Raw genomic sequence first — 17,687 nt, 5'->3', positions numbered from 1 at the left:
ATGTATCTGGGGGGTGGTCTTAGGTTACACCCCTTCTGTGATGTATGTATGGTGTTTCTGGGGGTGGTCTTGATCTACAGGGCGGCAATTTCAAAAGTCTGTAGAAGGCCTTGCGCGTCATTGTTCTGGGTTCCTCCTCCCTCCTGCGATGTGATGAGTGAGGACCCTGTTGCAACAGATCAGTAAAGATCAGGCTTACTAGGTGCTTTGCTTCTCAATATTCTCTGGTTGGCTTCTGTTATTTTCTCCTACCAATAGGGAACCTATGTAAGGACTCTATACGGGCTCTTGGATACCCCATAAGGGAAAAGGGCAGATTTTGTTTACAACAATCCCACCCACTCTAAAAGGCTGTAGAGATAGTTAAAAGCCAAAGGCCTGGTTTTTGCCTAGTGCCTAAAGAGGTGCAATGAAGGTGGCAGGTAAGCCTCGCTGGGGAGAGCATTCCTCAAGCAGGGAGTCACCACAGAAAAGGCCAGTTCTTGTGTTGCCACACTCCAGATATCCCACGGGGGGGGGGGGACACACAAAAAAGCCTCAGGTGACAATTGCAGGGTCCAGGTTGATTCCTGTGGGGGAGGGGCACCATGGTGGGGGGCAGGGATCCTGGTATTTTAAAATGCACCTGCTAGTCTTATGTAGCTATTTCCTCAGCTGAAGAGGAAAAGGCGGGGGAAACAGCAGCAACTGCCACCCTCCGTTGGGTGCCATCTGTCCACAGAGGAGTCAGTTGGGGAGCAAAGTTGTCTGACATGCAACAGACTTTGCAGCTAGCTTTGCAGGCTGCCTGGAGGACTGAGATTGTCCCACAGGCTGGAGGTTTCCGCACTCCTGCTCTGTGGTGTGGCTGCGTCTTACACGGGGGTTTGACTCCTAGGGTTCCACGTATATGCAGAAAACTAGCATTGCTTGCACAAGATCTAGTGGGAACTTGGATGACCCTAGGACAGGCATGGCCAAACTTGGCTCTCCAGATGTTTTGGAACTACAACTCCCATCATCCCAAGCTAACAGGACCAGTGGTCAGGGATGATGGGAATTGTAGTCCCAAAACAGCTGGTGTGCCAAGTTTGGCCAAGCCTGCCCTAGGAGATCTCACCAGCAGAATGACAAGTAGTCAGAATGCCACCACACACACACACACACGGGAGGATCCAGCAGATTTCAGGGACCCCCAAGGCCGTGACCATGAGGGTAGATGTCCTTTCCTAGCTGGTTTCACAAGCCATTGATCACATCCTTCCAAGCCCATTTTCAAAGTCTGAAGAGTTGTTGCAGAGAAAACAGGGTGCCAAATCCCCCCCCCCTTGCATAGTGTGGCTGTCTCTCACCTGGCTGTTGTAGATTGCATAGACCAGGAATATGTAGAGACCCTGTAGGAAGACAGAGGAAAGAATGACCTGGAAACAGACTTCCGGGTTAGCGCGAACGGCTAATGGCGGATTCCCTCCGAGCTCCGGAGGGAATCGGCTCTTCAGGAGCGGGGTTTTGCCGCTGCGGCGACGCGGGGACCCTTAGAAATCACAGGCGGGGAAGCCTGTGAACTTGGTGACTCGGCGGGCACCATTTGCGTCCCCCCCCCGACCCGTGAAGAAGCCTTTTTAAAGGCTTTGGAACGGGGAACGGGGTGAGCGGCGCAGTGCTGAGAGTCGACTGCTTCTCCTGGGGAGTGAAGCCACGAGCCATGGTCGGAGGGCGCTGACTTCTTCCTGTGAACAATCGGACCCTAAAAGTAACAACCCGTGAGTAGTACGGAAATTGGACTTTTTAAGGAAATTTCTTTGGAATTTGGCACGATCGGGGAAGGTGCAAACAGGAAGTCCGCCTCCCCGCCTTGTAAAAGATCTAAAGCAAGGACTAGTTAACTAAAGTCGAGAGAATTGTCTTTTTGATAAAAGATATCAATTTCACGATTTGGCGATATAAGTATAAGAAATTATGCTGGAGGATAAAAGTTAATTTTGAGAGTTGAAGTTCCACCCCACCCCCCCCCCGGACCCGGGAGTGATCCGCGAGAGAGCCTGCTGAGGAGACATAGAGAAGTTTGACAGCTGTCAAATTTAGCTGTCAAAAAGGAAAAAGAGAACTTTGTTTCTGCTGTCTCTGCTGGATACAGTTGCTGCAACTTGGCTATATTTTGTTGAAAATAAGTAAGAACTGATACAAATTAACCTGACTTTTGGATTTTAACTGGAAAGAATACTAAGTTACTAAATCCCTCTAGAGGAGGATTTGGGACACTACAAGAATGGCTGGAAAAGGGAAAATCCAGGCTGGGCTGGACAGAATATTTGTTCTCCTGGGAAAGTTACAAGGTCAAATTGAGGTTTTGTCTACAAATGTAACAACCTTGAGTTTAAAAGTACATAACATTACGGAACTTGATAAGGACTTGACTCAGGAAGCCCATGCAGCTGGACAAAAAGAGGACTTTGAGAATTCTGAAAGTGTGGAGAAAGAGATATATGTTGTTCCTGAGGAGAAGGAAGGAGGAGCTGTAACCTTGCAAATGAAAAAGGAGAGCCAGAGGCCTGACATCATGCTCAAAAAGGGAAACAAAAAATCAAACCAAAGGCCTGACAGGATGATTACAAAGGAAAATAAGTACTGGATGATGAAATTCTGGTTTAAATTGGTGAAGGAAGAATGGAGAGATTCCTTTGTGTGGAGACCTGAAGATCTATGGATTACAAATTTGTCTAAAGTGGAAGCTGGAGTCTTGGTGACAATTGGACTTTTGGACCTTGCTTTTAAGTATGGAGGTCTGGCTGGAAGAAATTTGGACTTTATTGAGACAGAGCTCCTCCGAAATTTGGAGTTTAATATTAAGGACTATCAAAAAAACCGGCAGAGAGGAACTGAGAGAGAATTAAGAGCCTCGGACATGAGATCTCCAGGCTGATAGAAGATTAAAACTGGACATTTGTTGGGGATCGAAACCAGGAAAGGGGGTGGTGGGGTTTGAGAATCCAAAGGGTGTATAATTATGATCTGTCTTTTTTTTGGTCTGGTTATTAATATGAAAATTGGGAAATTCGTGGAATGGAATCAGGGTCGACTTAAGGAAAAAGATTTGTGTACTGAGGTACAAATATTGATGTTTATAAGTTAAAATAAGTTAAAAAAAATGAATTAAATATAAAAAGGTTAAAAATTGGGGATAAGAACTCGTGGAAAAAACAACTTGAATTGGAATGCAAGAAGGGGAAGTGTGGGGAAGTCTGGGAAATATGGTAATGAAAATATGGAATTGTAAATTTTATGTGTTTTTAAATTTTTCCTTTTTTATTTTTTGTATTTTTTTTGTTTTTCTTGATTTTTTTTTGTATTGAATTTGAAAATCATAATAAATATTTCTTTTTTTTAAAAAAAGAATGACCTGGAAACAGCCGCTGGGCCAGCATCCTTGCTTCGTTAGCCCCCCAAACAGACATATAGGGAAGAAGAAGAAGAAGAAGAGGAGGAGGAGGAGGAGGAGGAGGAGTAACTAAGTGAAGGAAAGCAAACAAACTTAGCAGATAATAATAATTATATGGAAATGTGATGATAATATTCAAATGAATAAAATGCTTAACACGCTAAGATGTTATTATTTGCAACTTCCCAAGATAACTCAAGGAGATGTAGAGACCCTGTAGGAAGACAGAGGAAAGAATGACCTGGAAACAGCCACTGGGCCAGCATCCTTGCTTTCTTAGCCCCCCAAACAGACATATAGGGAAGAAGAAGAAGAAGAGGAAGAAGAAGAAGAGGAAGAAGAAGAAGAGGAGGAGGAGGAGGAGGAGTTTGGATTTGATATCCCGCTTTATCACTACCCGAAGGAGTCTCAAAGCGGCTAACATTCTCCTTTCCCTTCCTCCCCCACAACAAACACTCTGTGAGGTGAGTGGGGCTGAGAGACTTCAAAGAAGTGTGACTAGCCCAAGGTCACCCAGCAGCTGCATGTGGAGGAGCGGAGACGCGAACCCGGTTTCCCAGATTACGAATCTACCGCTCTTAACCACTACACCACACTGGCTCTCTCCCAACCAAGGCCAAATGATGTCTCTCTCCCAACCAAGGGGCAGAACTGCCCCTTTCACAAAGAGATGGGCAATTGCCAGCCCTTGGCCTGATTTCATGCAACCGTTGGCTTAATTCATCCGGGGGAAAGGAGGACAAAAGGGGGGGCAGAAAAGAGAAAGTGTGGGGATTGGTAGACAAAGTGAGAGAAAGGGTCCCGTCCATTTTTTATTCCTAGTAACTGAGACAAACTGCCTCCGACTTTGGAGGTAGAACACAGGCCAGTGTGTGTGTATGTGAGCCCCCAAACCAGCCCCCTTTTAAGGCAGCGTACAGCAAAAACTAACTTTTGACCAATATGGCCTCAATACCTAGCCAAATTTTTGTTTCCCTCAGTCCCCCCACCCCTGCCCACATCCTGAAGAAGAAGAGCTCTGGTGGATTCAGAAGCTTACCTCACTATTTTGTGACATTTTGTCTGGTCATAATGAAGGGCCTTTGGGCATTTTTCAAAATAAAAGTGGCACTGCATGCAGAAGTCTAACCTTCCTCTTCCTCCTCTCAGCACATTTGGCGTTTTCTGCTCTAGAGCTGGCACTTGCAGCAAAGAGAGGTTCAGTGATGTCTCAGACAAATACAATACAAATGAATTAACTGTGTGTTGTGTGAAATGACACTTCCTTTGGTCCATTTCTTTCTCTTGCATTCGGAGACAGGAAGCCACCTCAGAAGTCTCAGTTGATGAACCTTCAGAAACACAACTGCAGGCCAAGAGTTTTTCTAGTACCTCCCTCCCCCCCCCCAACTTAAACAACATCCTGCTCTCAAGTCCCTGAGCTCAAAAATTTCAACGGAAGATGTCTCAAAAGCCTCAAAAGGACAGTGTCTCCAGAATGATACTACTGTTTTGTAATAGTCTTCATCAGCTGGAAATAAGATACAAGGCATACAACCGATGAATGATAACAAAACTGAGCTACCTGCATACACATTGTAAAATAAAGCAGAGTATACAAAACACAATAAAAGGTACATACCCAATATTTTCCAACAGAATATGTAAGTGAGATTCATGCTAAGGATCACTCCAATCCAATCAAACCACATTAAGTACTCCAAATTATACAAATACATATCATATAGTCCAAATATTCTGCCAAATTATAAATTTTTGTTGGGGCTTCCCATGCTTCAAGTTCAGTGGGGCTCTAATCACCTTATGTTTCTACTGCCTTGAGTTTCCAATATTTCCTTCTTTAAATCTTCCTGTAGTTATCCTTCCTTCTTTTTGTGGCCTCTGAGTTGTTTCCACAGGCGAGTTGAAATAAACAATAATGTGCTTCTGTGTGAAATTTGTATGACTCTCCTTTTTTTTGCAGCTGGTAAGTCTGTTGTTTGCAGAATGTCCTCACATGCTGGTGTTTATGCCGAATCAATCCAAAGTCCTTCTCTGGTGGCAGACGCCATCTTCACTCAGTTCCGATGAAATAAAATCTGGGCGTTTGCACATTAATTTTCTCAGACAGGTTGCATCAAACATTAGTCTTTCTAGGGGAGATTTGCCAAATCGGACTTAAAGTACAGATATAATAACAAATTAAGAGCTCACCTCCCCCAAGACTATTTATCTCTGCAACTCGTTCTTATTCCGTAATGGCAGATCCCAATTAAAGAATGCGTCACATCACCCTTCTCAGAATCCGTCCAAAGTTTTTTGGTGTCTCTCCAGCGGCTAACAAGATCCTGCTTCTTTCTAATATCATATTTGGAGAGTCTTTTATCTTCTTCCAAACGTTTCAAAAAACAAAAGCTTTAGTTATATAGTATTATTATTTCCACACAGTTTATATTTTCCCATCTCACTTGCTGTAAATAATGTAAACGGTTCTTCGGGGGGTGGGGGTTGTTAGGTATTATCGTAGTAGAAAAAGAAAAAGTTTTATCCCCCCTCCTTTCTATTCCGTTCCAACATACCGGCTTAGATGTTATTCTTAGATGTTATCTTTCTTCCTCTCTGTCACTCTTGGCACCTCAGTGGCTGGCTTAATTAGCAGATTAATTACCCCTTCTTCGCTTGAAGTATGTCCAAAACTTAAATCGAAATTTTTATCTTAAGAAATGGAATTAGGTGCGCTCGCGGAGACAGCGTCCAGGAGATCCGAACTCCCTCGGGGGCTTTCCATCCAGTGCCCCCACCCCCTCCTTCTCTATGAACTTGGGGTGGTTTGTTGGGCACCGCGAATGAGACTGCATCTTCCCTTACACCGGGAAGAATTTGGGACACTGATTACTCCCATCTCAGCCTCTAAATTACCTTGTGGGAGCTGGAGAAATGGTATTGTCGGTCATCTTCTGTGGCACACCTAGCAGAGCCCCCTGAAAATGTGGGAATTTTCCAGAGTCACCCACAAGAGGATGAAGAGGCTGAGGAAGAAGAGGAAGCTGAGGATGATGATCAGAGTTCAGATTCCAGCTCAGTGGGCGGCGCTGCTGCTGATGTCAGCGACAGTGATGACACAGCAGACTACAAGAGCGCAAAGGCCTCAGTCAGACCATCTGATACATCTGACACTGAACTGGAAGAACCACTGTTCACCATTGGCCACTTTTCTCCTAAGAAAGAAGAGATGAGTGCAGAAGACTTGCGTCTAGTACGCAGATCTGAAAGGGCCACAAAAGACAAACCTCCAAACAGATTTGCTGATGAGTTTGCTAAGACAGCAACTGCGGTTCTTCGTAGCTCAGAGAAGGTGTGGGAACCTGCAAGCTTCAAAGAGGTTCAGGTGTTAACCTCTAAAGATGCTGAACCATGGCTTAATGCCATGAAGGCTGAAGTTGATTCCTTGGATAGGAACCAAACCTAGTGCCAGTAGTCCCAGGAATGAGGCTGGTTGGCAGCAAAAGGCCAAGACAGACCAGACTGTCAAGGTTGTCAGACACAAAGCCAGATTGGTCGCCAGAGGTTTTTCTCAGGTACCAGGACAGGATTACCACGAGACCTACTCACCCACCGTCAAGTATGAGAGCATTAGGCTAATGCTCAAGATTGCTGCAGAAGAGAAACTGCATGTTTCTCATCACGATGTGAACACAGCCTTTTTGTACAGGGTTTTGGCGGAGGAACTGTATATGCTTCCACCTGATGGAGTGCAGGTACAGAAGGGAATGGTCTGTAAACTACGGAAATGCCTATATGGTCTCAAGCAGAGTGCCAGGTGTTGGAACACAAAACTCACCGAGACATTGCTTTCTCTTGGTTTTCACCAAGGCAAAGCTGATCCATGTGTGTTTGTCAAGGAGGAGGGGCAAAACAAACTGTATTGTTTATGTTTTGTTGATAATCTTCTTTTGTTTTGGAAGAATCAGGCTTTGTACGAAAGCACCCTAGCTCAGCTGAAGGAGCACTTTGACATGAAGGATCTTGGTGAGGTATCCAACTATCTTTCTTTGCAGGTGAAGAAGGACCAAACAGGTAATTTTCTGGTACACCAGACACAGAAAATTGCTGATGTATTGACCAGGCTGAATTTGGTTGATGCAAACCCAGCAGACACACGGATGGTGACAGGTTACCAGGTAGATAGTACTGCTGAAGCATTTTCTGACACCACACTGTACAGATGCATTCTAGGCAAGCTGAATTTCATTGCTAGATGTTCAAGACCTGACATAGCTGTAAGCACTAACCTGCTTAGCACACATGCCAACAATCCTACTGTTCAGGATTGGAAAGCTCTGAAGCGCATAGCCCGCTATTTGAAGAGGACTTTGCACTACAGACTGAGGTTCACTAGTCAGAAGACTGCAGGTCTTGAAATCTTTGCAGATGCTTGCTTTGGAAGTGATACCACGGATGGTACAAGCACTTCTGGAGTATGCTACATGTACAACCATTGTCTGTTTGACTGGTTGTGCAAAAAGCAGACAACAGTAAACCTAAGTTCCTGTGAAGCGGAACTCAATGCCCTGTCATTTTCACTCATGGATTGTGAATGGTTGGTGCAACTGCTTCAGCACATCAGAGCTTCTGTGAAATGTCCTATACAAGTGTATCAAGACAATAGATCCTGTTTGGCTTTGCTGAACTCAGAGAGTTGCAAGCAAAGAACCAAATACTTGCAGATTAAATCCTTGTGTTTATACAATTCTTGTTGTCTTTCTGTATGCATTTACCACTACTGTTAGTTATATTACCGTATTTTTCACTCTATAACACGCTCCCAACCATAACACGCACATAGTTTTTAGAGGAGGAAAACAAGAAAAAAAATATTCTAAACGAAACAGTGGATGTATGATTTTTGTGGTTCATGCTGTGGCCACAGACATGTGATCTGACAGTGAGTTTGGGGTAGCCCAATGCAAAAATCCTGAGGATCCATGTGGATCCGTGCTTTGTAACCACGTTTTTGCACCACTGCGGCCCCAGGCAACAGTGGGTGTGTGATTATTTTGGTGCAAGCTGTAGCCATGGACATGCTATGTGATCTGATGGTGAATTTGGGGTGACCCAGTGCAAAAATCCTGAGGATCTGTGTGGATCCGTGCTTTGTAACCATGTTTTAAGTGGGGAGGGAAGGAAAAGCACTCAAGGGACAAGAAACACGCGTGGGGTGGGTGGAGAAGGATGCTGTTAATAATGCAGAAGAGGGGTATAAGAGGAGAAGGCTCTTATAAGAGGAGTGGGGAGGAGAGAGAGACAGAGAGCCTGCTTGCGAAAAACTTTGCTGCTATTTAGCGAGTGGGGAGGAGAGAGAGACAGAGAGCCTGCTTGAAAAATCTTTGCTGCTATTTAGCGAGTGTGGAGGAGAGAGAGACAGAGAGCCTGCTTGAAAAAACGTTGCTGCTATTTAGCGAGTGTGGAGGAGAGAGAGACAGAGAGCCTGCTTGAAAAATCTTTGCTGCTATTTAGCGAGTGGGGAGGAGAGACAGACAGAGAGCCTGCTTGAAAAAACGTTGCTGCTATTTAGCGAGTGTGGAGGAGAGAGAGACAGAGAGCCTGCTTGAAAAAACGTTGCTGCTATTTAGCGAGTGGGGAGGAGAGACAGACAGAGAGCCTGCTTGAAAAAACGTTGCTGCTATTTAGCGAGTGGGGAGGAGAGAGGGACAAAGAGCCTGCTTGCTTTAAAGGAGCCAACCGGACAGGAGCCGCTTACGTTCGTGTAAGCGGCTCCTCTCCTCTCCTCTCCCGCTTTGCTCCTTTAAAGCAAGCAGGCTCTCTGTCTCTCTCTCCTCCTCACTCAGCAGCTCTTCTCCCACTTTGCTGTTTCAAAGCGAGCCACGGAGGAGGGAAGGAAGGGGAACCATGGATCCTCTGCTCACGACTGCAGCAGATCCCCCCGCCATCCGTAGGCATTCGCTCCATAACACGCACAGACATTTCCCCTTACTTTCTAGGAGGAAAAAAGTGAGTGTTATGGTGCGAAAAATACGGTAGTTTCCTTATACATTTCCCTTCTTCTTATTTTCATTATCAATCACTGTTCTTAATCTTTCCTGTTATGAGGTTTGTTTCCAATTCTACTGGTTTTACTATTTCATCTTATCTTTCCTGTACACAACATAAATTTTCCCCATTCTAAAGATTATTTGAAAAAAAAGGAAAAAAGGAAAAATGGTGGCTCGTATTTTAATTCTGGTGCCCAGACAAATGCCATTGCAGAAGGCCAGCATTTGCCCACTGAAGCCAATTAGTGCAGGAGACTAATGAGTCTTTAGCTGAGGATTATGGGGAGGGTGGTGTGTGTGTGCATGCGTGTGCGCCCCTGCCTTTCCGTACAGAGCCGGCCAACTGTCCATGCATAAGAATTTCAAACTCCCCCAAACTGCTGCTATTCCCAGGCTCATTTGTGAGGACACTATTCGAACAGCTTCAGCCATGGGAGGTCTGTAAATAGCCTGCCTACCATCTGCTGCAAAAAGATGTCCTTCAGAGAGGGAGAGAAATGTGCAGAGACAGGGATGTGGCCCTGCTGCTGGAAACTTCTTGCACCCAAGGTGTTGACCACCCATATCATGCTCTCATGCAGGACTCAGCCCTGAACCTGTAATGTAGTGATAAATTGAGCAGAGTCTCTGATCAGGTGCAGAGTGCCTTTCTGCCTACCGCCCTGAATGGTACCCAACCAAAGATGCAGACTTTTTTGAGGAGGGGAGGAAAAGAAAACACGCACACACAGAGCTATAACTGAATTGAAAACTTTATTGGAATGTCTTATTTGGTAAGATAGTTCACCACTAACCAATGCTCAGAAGGACCTTCTGAGTAAAATGTTGAGAAGGGAGACACTTAAGAGCACTTTTTATTTCAGAAAAAAAAAGCACATACAGGCAGAGCCTGGCACTTCCAAACTGTCTTCTCCAACTCTTTCAAACCAGAAGAGACACACAAAAGTAGTCCAAACATTATATGTGGAGCAGAAAACGCTGCAAAGTGTAATCAAAACCCACAGGGAAATATATATGAGAATGCAACTAACAGATAACCAACGCAAACTATAAAAGGAGCACCGGACTTGCTCAACTCATAGCTGCAAGGCCTCGGAGAAAGGTCTCCCAAAATGAAGCCCCAAGGGGGAGAGTGGTTTCAGTGTATCTGAGGCACAACAAACTCGCTCTCATGGTGGCCCATGGGCCATAGAAATCATCCTTGTGGCCAACCTGGCCACTACCTGCAGAGGGACAGACGGGGTGCAGGGGCCTTCCAATGGGTAGCTGTACTGGGCCTTTTTCTCTCCATCTTTTCCCAGCCATCTAGCTAGAGGACCATGCCTGGAGAGCAGGTGGGGAGCTCGGGCAGATGCCTCCTCTCTCACAGACCCTGGGAGAAGACTCCTCTCCCGCCCAGTTAGGAAAGCCAACCCCCACCCAAAGCATCCCCTAAACAGTCTCCAAGGGCAGTCCCCACACAGCTTAGCCCCATGGCTTTTAGAGAGCGAGAGCCTGGAACTCAGGAGGAATCACACCAAAATGCAGGCAAGGGTTGGGGTTTGCTCCCGCAGCTGCCTGGTGGGGAAACCAAGCGACCTGGAGCTTCTCTATGGCATGTATGAAAGTCAGAACTGGGAGAGGTCGCCTGTGGGGAGGCGATGACAAGACACTCACCCTTCCCTGTCACCCTACACCCCCCCCCAATACTGGGGCCTGACCTATCTGCCACCACCCTTGCACCTCTGCTGCCGTGAGTCTCTTCCCCAGACGAAGGGGGGACAGAGAGCCTTGCTTTGCGCTCTCAAGTCCGCTTGGCGTGGAGCATTTGAATCAGGAGGCTGTTGCAGGGCACGTCCCCGCTCAGGTGCTTGTGGTACAGGTACTCCTCCACTTGCATGCTCAGGGACCGGACGTCAGCCAGCTGCATCAGAAGCTGGCGGAACTTGTCTGTGGCGTGTGGGTAGTTGCAGAGGGTGTACTCCATCAGGGCTGCGTTAGCCTTTTCCTGGGCTTCCTTCACCACACTTGAATTCTCCACGAATTTCACATCTGCAGCAGGGGGGGGAGGGGAAATAAGGGGGGGATGCATTGAATGGGGTAACCTCTCTTGAATGGAGGGACTTCCTCCTGGGCACACAGGCCGCAAACATGGAAGGTGTCGCTTGCAAAGGTCGCAGAAGCCATCGGCTGAAATCTGCAAAACGGCTGAGGTTGATGGAGAGGCTCCCCTGCGAGGAGAGCCTGCAGCGGTCGGGGCTTTTTAGTGTAGAGAAACGGGGACCAGAGGCGACCTGATGGAAGCATAAACAATTGCATGTGGTGTGGAGAAAGCGGAGTTTTCTTCCTCCCTCTCGCATTAGGCTGGTAAAGGCTATGCAAGATAAATAAACCATATCTGACAAGCGATCTTCTTCTTACTTTCTGATGTTCCCTAAACAAACCTTCACTTCAAAGCCACTCTGTTGTGTTCCTCTCTAAACACCAGCTGGAGGGATTGGGGCTTAATCTGTTTGGCCTTCCCAGGTGAAAATAGGGCTCAGCTGACATGGAAACCATGATCCAAGGTGCCTCAAGCAGCTCAGCCAAAGAACAAGGGGTAGGAGGATGAGAGAGACGGGTGTGAAGGTGCAGTGATAAGCACATCCCTCTTAAGCTGTCGCCCACCTGCCTGAAAATGTGCCTGCTCTATGCACACTGCTCTTGAAAACTCGGCAAAAGCTGCCAATGCAAACTTCCTTCCTTGGGCCTGACTTCATCTGTGGGGTGTGGAGGGGGGCCACTGAGGGAGGGCAGGGGCCAAGCAACAGCAGTGGGAGGGGGCTTTAGCTCAATGGTGGGCGGCCACCTGTTCCTTCTATTTTTGCCACGCTCACAAGGGGGAGATGAGACAGGGCCTTTTCAAGGCTAACTGGGAAGACACAGCGGGCCCTCTGGGGGTGTCGCCAAAATCTCTCCTCCCTCCCTCTCACTTCCAACACTCAGCCTAGAACCACAGAATTCTGGCCTCACCTCCAAAAGAGCATTGGAGGGGCTTTGAAAAAATGGCAGACGAGGTGGAGCAGCAACAAACCACAAATACTGTAGAAGAGCCCTTGGATCTCATCAAGCTTAGTCTTGATGAACGAATTGATGCAAAAATGAGAAATGACCGAAAACTTCGAGGCAGATTATTTGCTTGTTACCAGCACTTAAATAAGATTTTGGGTGATGTTGAGGAGACTGTGACAACAATAGAAATGGATGAAGAAACCTATGAAGAGATTTATAAATCTACCAAAAGGAATACAGTGGTACCTCGGGTTAAGTACTTAATTCGTTCCGGAGGTCCGCTCTTAACCTGAAACTGTTCTTAACCTGAAGCACCACTTTAGCTAATGGGGCCTCCTGCTGTCGTCACGCCGCCAGAGCATGATTTCTGTTCTCATCCTGAAGCAAAGTTCTTAACCCGAGGTACTATTTCTGGGTTAGCGGAGTCTGTAACCTGAAGCGTATGTAACCCGAGGTACCACTGTATTCCGATGCTGTTTGTCCGAGGAGATGGAGTTGTACTTGTAGCTCCTCCACTGTGGGTTGGCTGCAACCATGAAGAAAATGGTCATTGTTTCAAAAATGTTTGACCTCTGGACACTGTCTTCTGATACCCTTAAACATTAAGATTCTGCCCTTAATTCTGAAAGACCATCCAAACCTGATTTGTTGTGAAGGCGTAAGATCATTTCGCATATAAGTTGATATAAGGGTCTCCCCCCGAAATAGCTTAAGTGCAGGTGTCTTTATGTGTCAGATCAGTGGATATAACCATTTTAGTTGCTCTTGTGGCTGCTGATCTTTTTAAAGAAATAAATCTGTTTGGGGTTTTTTTGTATGTATGTGTCTATAAGCACTTTTCCCATTAAGGGGGGGGCATTGTGTGGGATGTGAAACACAAAAGCAGTCAAGTACAACATTCCTAGAGTGAACATGTTTACACATGGGGAGGAATGTTTGTTCAGCCAGCAGGTAAACTTCCTGTTTCCTTCTGGGCTGGGACAGACTTCCTTTGCATGTGACTAGAGGTGGGTGTGGCCTCACCTGAGCAGGTAATGACAAAAGCACAGGGCAGGGCAGCCATCTCTCTCTCTCTTTCACCACATGCATCGAAGAAGCAACATCTGCTTAGCCAAAGATGCCCTCTTGGCTTCCAGCCAAGAGATGACAAAGGGACTGTCTTCTTATGAGATAGTTTCCAGGTATCTGTTACTTTTCTAAGCTAAGTCTGCCTTCTGGAATCCTATTGTGAACAGAATGATATGTGAGTAAACTCTCTTTATACTTTTATAGAAGACTGTGTCGTGTCTTATCTTTTATGAGGGAATAAGGGGAAAATACCAGAACAGTTACTATAGAGGTTTTAGCGAGCCTGAGCAAATGCATCCGCTGAAAGTTTAAAAGGGAGAATGTTACTCTGCTAAATTGTGAACTTGTTAACACATGTTGGAAAGGCTATTATCAGACAATATATCCTCTCCTGCATCCCTGAACAATCCCACACATTAGAAAAGGTTCAGAAAAGGGCCGTCAGAATGACCAAGGGGAGGATGGAGCAACGGATGGAGGCTGCAGCACTGGGGACTTTTTGATTTGGAGAAAAGGTGAGTAAGAGGCAGCGTGGCAGAAGTGTATAAAATGATGGAAGGCACAGAGGAAAGAGAAAGTTTTTCTCCCTCTCTCAAAACAAGAGAACTCCAATGAAGCTGGAGTTTGCTGGCACTGAAGGACAGCAGCACTCCAGAGCCTCAGGCAAAGCACATTCCAAGCACTGCATGGAGATGCCACTCACTGAACCTGGGATTGAACCTGGGACCTCCTGCAGGTGAAGCAGGTGCTCTCCTGCAAAACTACAGCATTTCCCTTAAAAACAACAGTGAGATTTCAGTCCTCAGGGTTCTGAAGAAAGGGCTGGTTTAAATAGGGATGGAGGAAGCTGCTTCACTCACCCACCTAGATCAGTACTGTCTATTTCAGATCTGAAATTGTATCACGATGCAGTTTGTCTCACCTGGATTTGGGAATGGCTAACGTTAAAAAACACCGACTTGCTGGATCTAGAAGGATTCAATAACAGATACGGCTGGCATGCCCATCTGGGATATGAGAAGGTCCACAAAGGGTTTTTGAACCACATGATCAGGAAATTGCTTTACATGGTGTGGGCCAAATATAAGGACTTACTAGAACCAAAAACGCCATGGTGGCTGTCCCCGGCAGAAGCGTTCTCAGTTTAAAAAAACAGCACGAGAGAAGTAATTGGGCAACTTATAAAGACTTATTGGAAGAAAAAGAAAATAAGCTAAAATTAAAGAAATTTGAAGCAATTCGGACACATTTGATTGATTGGTTGCAGTATTTTCAGTTAAATGAAACATTCCAAAAGGACAAACAGAAAGGCTTTTCCACAGAAATTTCAAGATTTCCACGTACCTACGGGACCGCCTCTCCTGGTATGCACCATGGAGGAACTTAAGGTCCACAAATGACAACATTTTGGAGGTCCCAAGTCGCAAGGTGGTTAGATTGGTCTCAACTAGGGCCAGCGCCTTTTCAGTACTGGCCCTGACTTGGTGGAACGCTCTGTCACAAGAAACTAGGGCCCTGCGGGACTTGACATCTTTCCGCAGGGTCTGCAAGACAGAGTTGTTTTGCCTGGCCTTTGGTTTGGTCTCAGTCTGACCCTTACGTTTCCCTCCCCTTACGGTTTTGATCTATGGGCTACTTTGAAAATGAGGCTGCATTTTAAATTGCATTTTAACCTGCATTTTAAATTGGTCGGTCCCCCCCATTATGTTTTTATTGTAATTTTACTGGTGTTAGCTGCCCTGAGCCCTGGCCAGGGAGGGTGGGGTACAAATAATTTTTAAAATTTTTTATTATTACTGTTTAATAAACACACACACACAAACACTCTCTAACATGTACAGGTGCCTCCTTGACTGGGAGGTCAGGGAGGAAGAAGTAAAATCTGTCATTGTACAATGGGCCAGAGATTTTGGGCACAACATCCAGATGGAATCATGGGAGAGGTTGTGGAAGGAGGACCTAAAATTCACAGTGTGCTACAATTTGAAAGAGAATTTCATGAAGATGCCCTATAGATGGTACTTAACACCTGTAAAACTGGCCAAAATGTATAAATCTAGATCAAACATCTGTTGGAGATGCAAGGAGGCGGAAGGCACCATGATCCACGTGTGGTGGAATGACAAAAAAATCAGGGAATTTTGGGAAACAATCTACAATGAACTTAAAAAATTGTTTAAATGTTCCTTCCCAAAGAGGCCCGAAGCCTTCTTGCTAGACATAATGAGCAATGAAATCCCTAAACAGGTAAGGAAAATCTTTATGTATGCGGTAACAGCAGCTAGGATTCTAATTGCTAAGGTATGGAAAGGAGATTCTATTCCCTCAAAATTAGACTGGCAAAATAAAATGCTAGAATATGCAGAACTAGCAAGATTCTGAGACCATACAGATCAAGTATTTAATAAAGAGTGGAATATCTACAGAGAATATTTAAACAAACATTGTAATAACATAAATTCTTTGGCAGGCCTGGATTGATTTCTGCATGAATTAAGAAATCATTACAGAATTAAAATAACAGAAGAATTTAGGAGAGAAAAAGTTAAATGCGTAGCGTAATGAAATTTAGGAACCACAGTGGGGGGACCGGAAGTTACGTTAGAATTAGCGATGGATGAACTTAATCTTTTCTTTTTCGGTATGTACGTATGGTGTAGGGAGTATTAATTACTGGATTGCCCTTTGTGGCTTGATGCATCTTGTTTTGTTTTGTATTTGTTTTGTAATGTTATGTTTTTAAAATTAATAAAGCATGGGGGGGATTCTTAAAAAAAGGATCAGTACTGTCTACACGTACTGGCAGCCATGGCTCTCCATGGCAGGAGATATTTAGCCCCCTCCCAGGCCTACCTACCTGGAGATGCTGCTGAGGATTGAACCCAGGACCTCCTGCACGCAAAGCGGAAGCTCTTCCACTGAGCTATTGCCCTCCCCCGGGAGCCTTTTTGCAAATCTGCTTTTCCTCGAGATCCCTTCCTAGAACCTTCTCTGGAGAACTGGCTGTTAGAATTCCTGATCTATGATTGCAGTCATGGGATTGTTTATCACATGACGGTATATGTTTTGACTCCGCAGAGTGGGAAGTGACGGCAGCAGGATGTTTGTGTCACTGTGTTCCATGAAGTGGGACTATTGTCCTTTGTTCTTTTTCTCTTTGCTGTCTGATGCTAGAGAGGGAGGGAGCCATGTTGCAGTGCTCCATGTGTGTTTATACTGTATGTAAATAAAGTACAGTGGTACCTCGGGTTACATACACTTCAGGTTGCATACTCCGCTAACCCAGAAATAGTACCTCGGGTTAAGAACTTTGCTTCAGGATGAGAATAGAAATCGTGCTCTGGCAGCGCGGCGGCAGCAGGAGGCCCCATTAGCTAAAGTGGTGCTTCAGGTTAAGAACAGTTCCAGGTTAAGAACGGACCTCCAGAACAAATTAAGTACTTAACCCGAGGTACCACTGTAGATTAGCCAAAATGCTGAGTTGCTGAGGTCTGTTACGCAATGCTGCGAAGACTCTGCGGATCCCTAAGTGTGCCGATGTCGGTTGGCATCGGTCGCTGTGATGTTCGGGCTGAAGAAAGCTTATGAAGCTCCTGAACAAAAGACCAGGAGGGGGAGAACATGCCAGTCAGGCATGTGTCTCTGCCAGGGTCCTACTCGAGTGTAGGCTGAACTCCTGACAGTGGCAAGCTCTCATTTTGTAGACTCTCAAGGCATCCAGCAGCAATGTTGGAGATGGGGGCACCATGAGTGGCAGCCCTCCTTCAGGGCCCAGATTCGCTGTCAAAAGGCCCTCAAGTGTCCGCCAATGTCTCAAGAGACATCTCCTTCCCCCAGGGGTCTTGCAGACAACTGTGGACAGCCTGGCTTCAGTGGCACCTCACCCTAAGGCTTGCACACAGTTCCCAGGGGATACAACCGAGCCTAACCACCTGTAACTGAAAACAACAACAACATATTGCTTCCTGCTGCATCCCACCTGGGTAGAATTTTAGGCTGCAGGGTCCTTGGGGCAGGGACCTGCCCTTGCGTCCTCTGTAAAGCAGTTCTGGAAGGCCTGGTGCCCTCCAAACATTGCTGGACACACTGCTCCCATAGTCCCTGACCAGGCTGGCCACGGCTGATGGCAGTTAGAGGAC

General features: G+C 45.9%; 2 protein-coding genes and 1 long non-coding RNA gene across 3 annotated transcripts in view; 2 read left to right on the top strand and 1 right to left on the bottom strand.

Moving 5' to 3' along the window:
* Positions 1–8,195: 8,195 nt before the first annotated feature.
* On the top strand, positions 8,196–9,124 carry LOC310753822. The gene is made up of 2 exons (XR_014543467.1): positions 8,196–8,407; positions 8,670–9,124. It is a non-coding gene; the product is annotated as an uncharacterized lncRNA (long non-coding RNA).
* A 2,087-nt stretch (positions 9,125–11,211) lies between these two features.
* Positions 11,212–17,687, bottom strand: part of LOC310753896 (steroidogenic factor 1-like) — a gene marked incomplete at its 5' end in the record, with an annotated part of 49,478 nt that continues 43,002 nt past the window's right edge. Inside the window, one exon of the mRNA XM_083595242.1 lies at positions 11,212–11,481. Coding sequence (XP_083451368.1) covers positions 11,234–11,481 — 248 coding nt within the window. The 3' untranslated portion in view covers positions 11,212–11,233. The remainder of the gene's footprint in view (positions 11,482–17,687) is intronic.
* LOC310753728 (U6 snRNA-associated Sm-like protein LSm3) lies at positions 12,474–13,049 on the top strand (the record flags this gene model as incomplete). Its single annotated transcript, XM_083595073.1, has 2 exons — positions 12,474–12,719; positions 12,948–13,049. 2 exons carry the CDS (start codon positions 12,474–12,476, stop codon positions 13,047–13,049), a joined length of 348 nt encoding a protein of 115 aa, XP_083451199.1.

The sequence above is a fragment of the Podarcis filfolensis genome, assembly GCF_964270895.1.
Source record: "Podarcis filfolensis genome assembly, chromosome: W".
NCBI classification, from domain to species: domain Eukaryota; kingdom Metazoa; phylum Chordata; class Lepidosauria; order Squamata; family Lacertidae; genus Podarcis; species Podarcis filfolensis.
This window is presented reverse-complemented; position numbering and strand designations above follow the sequence as displayed.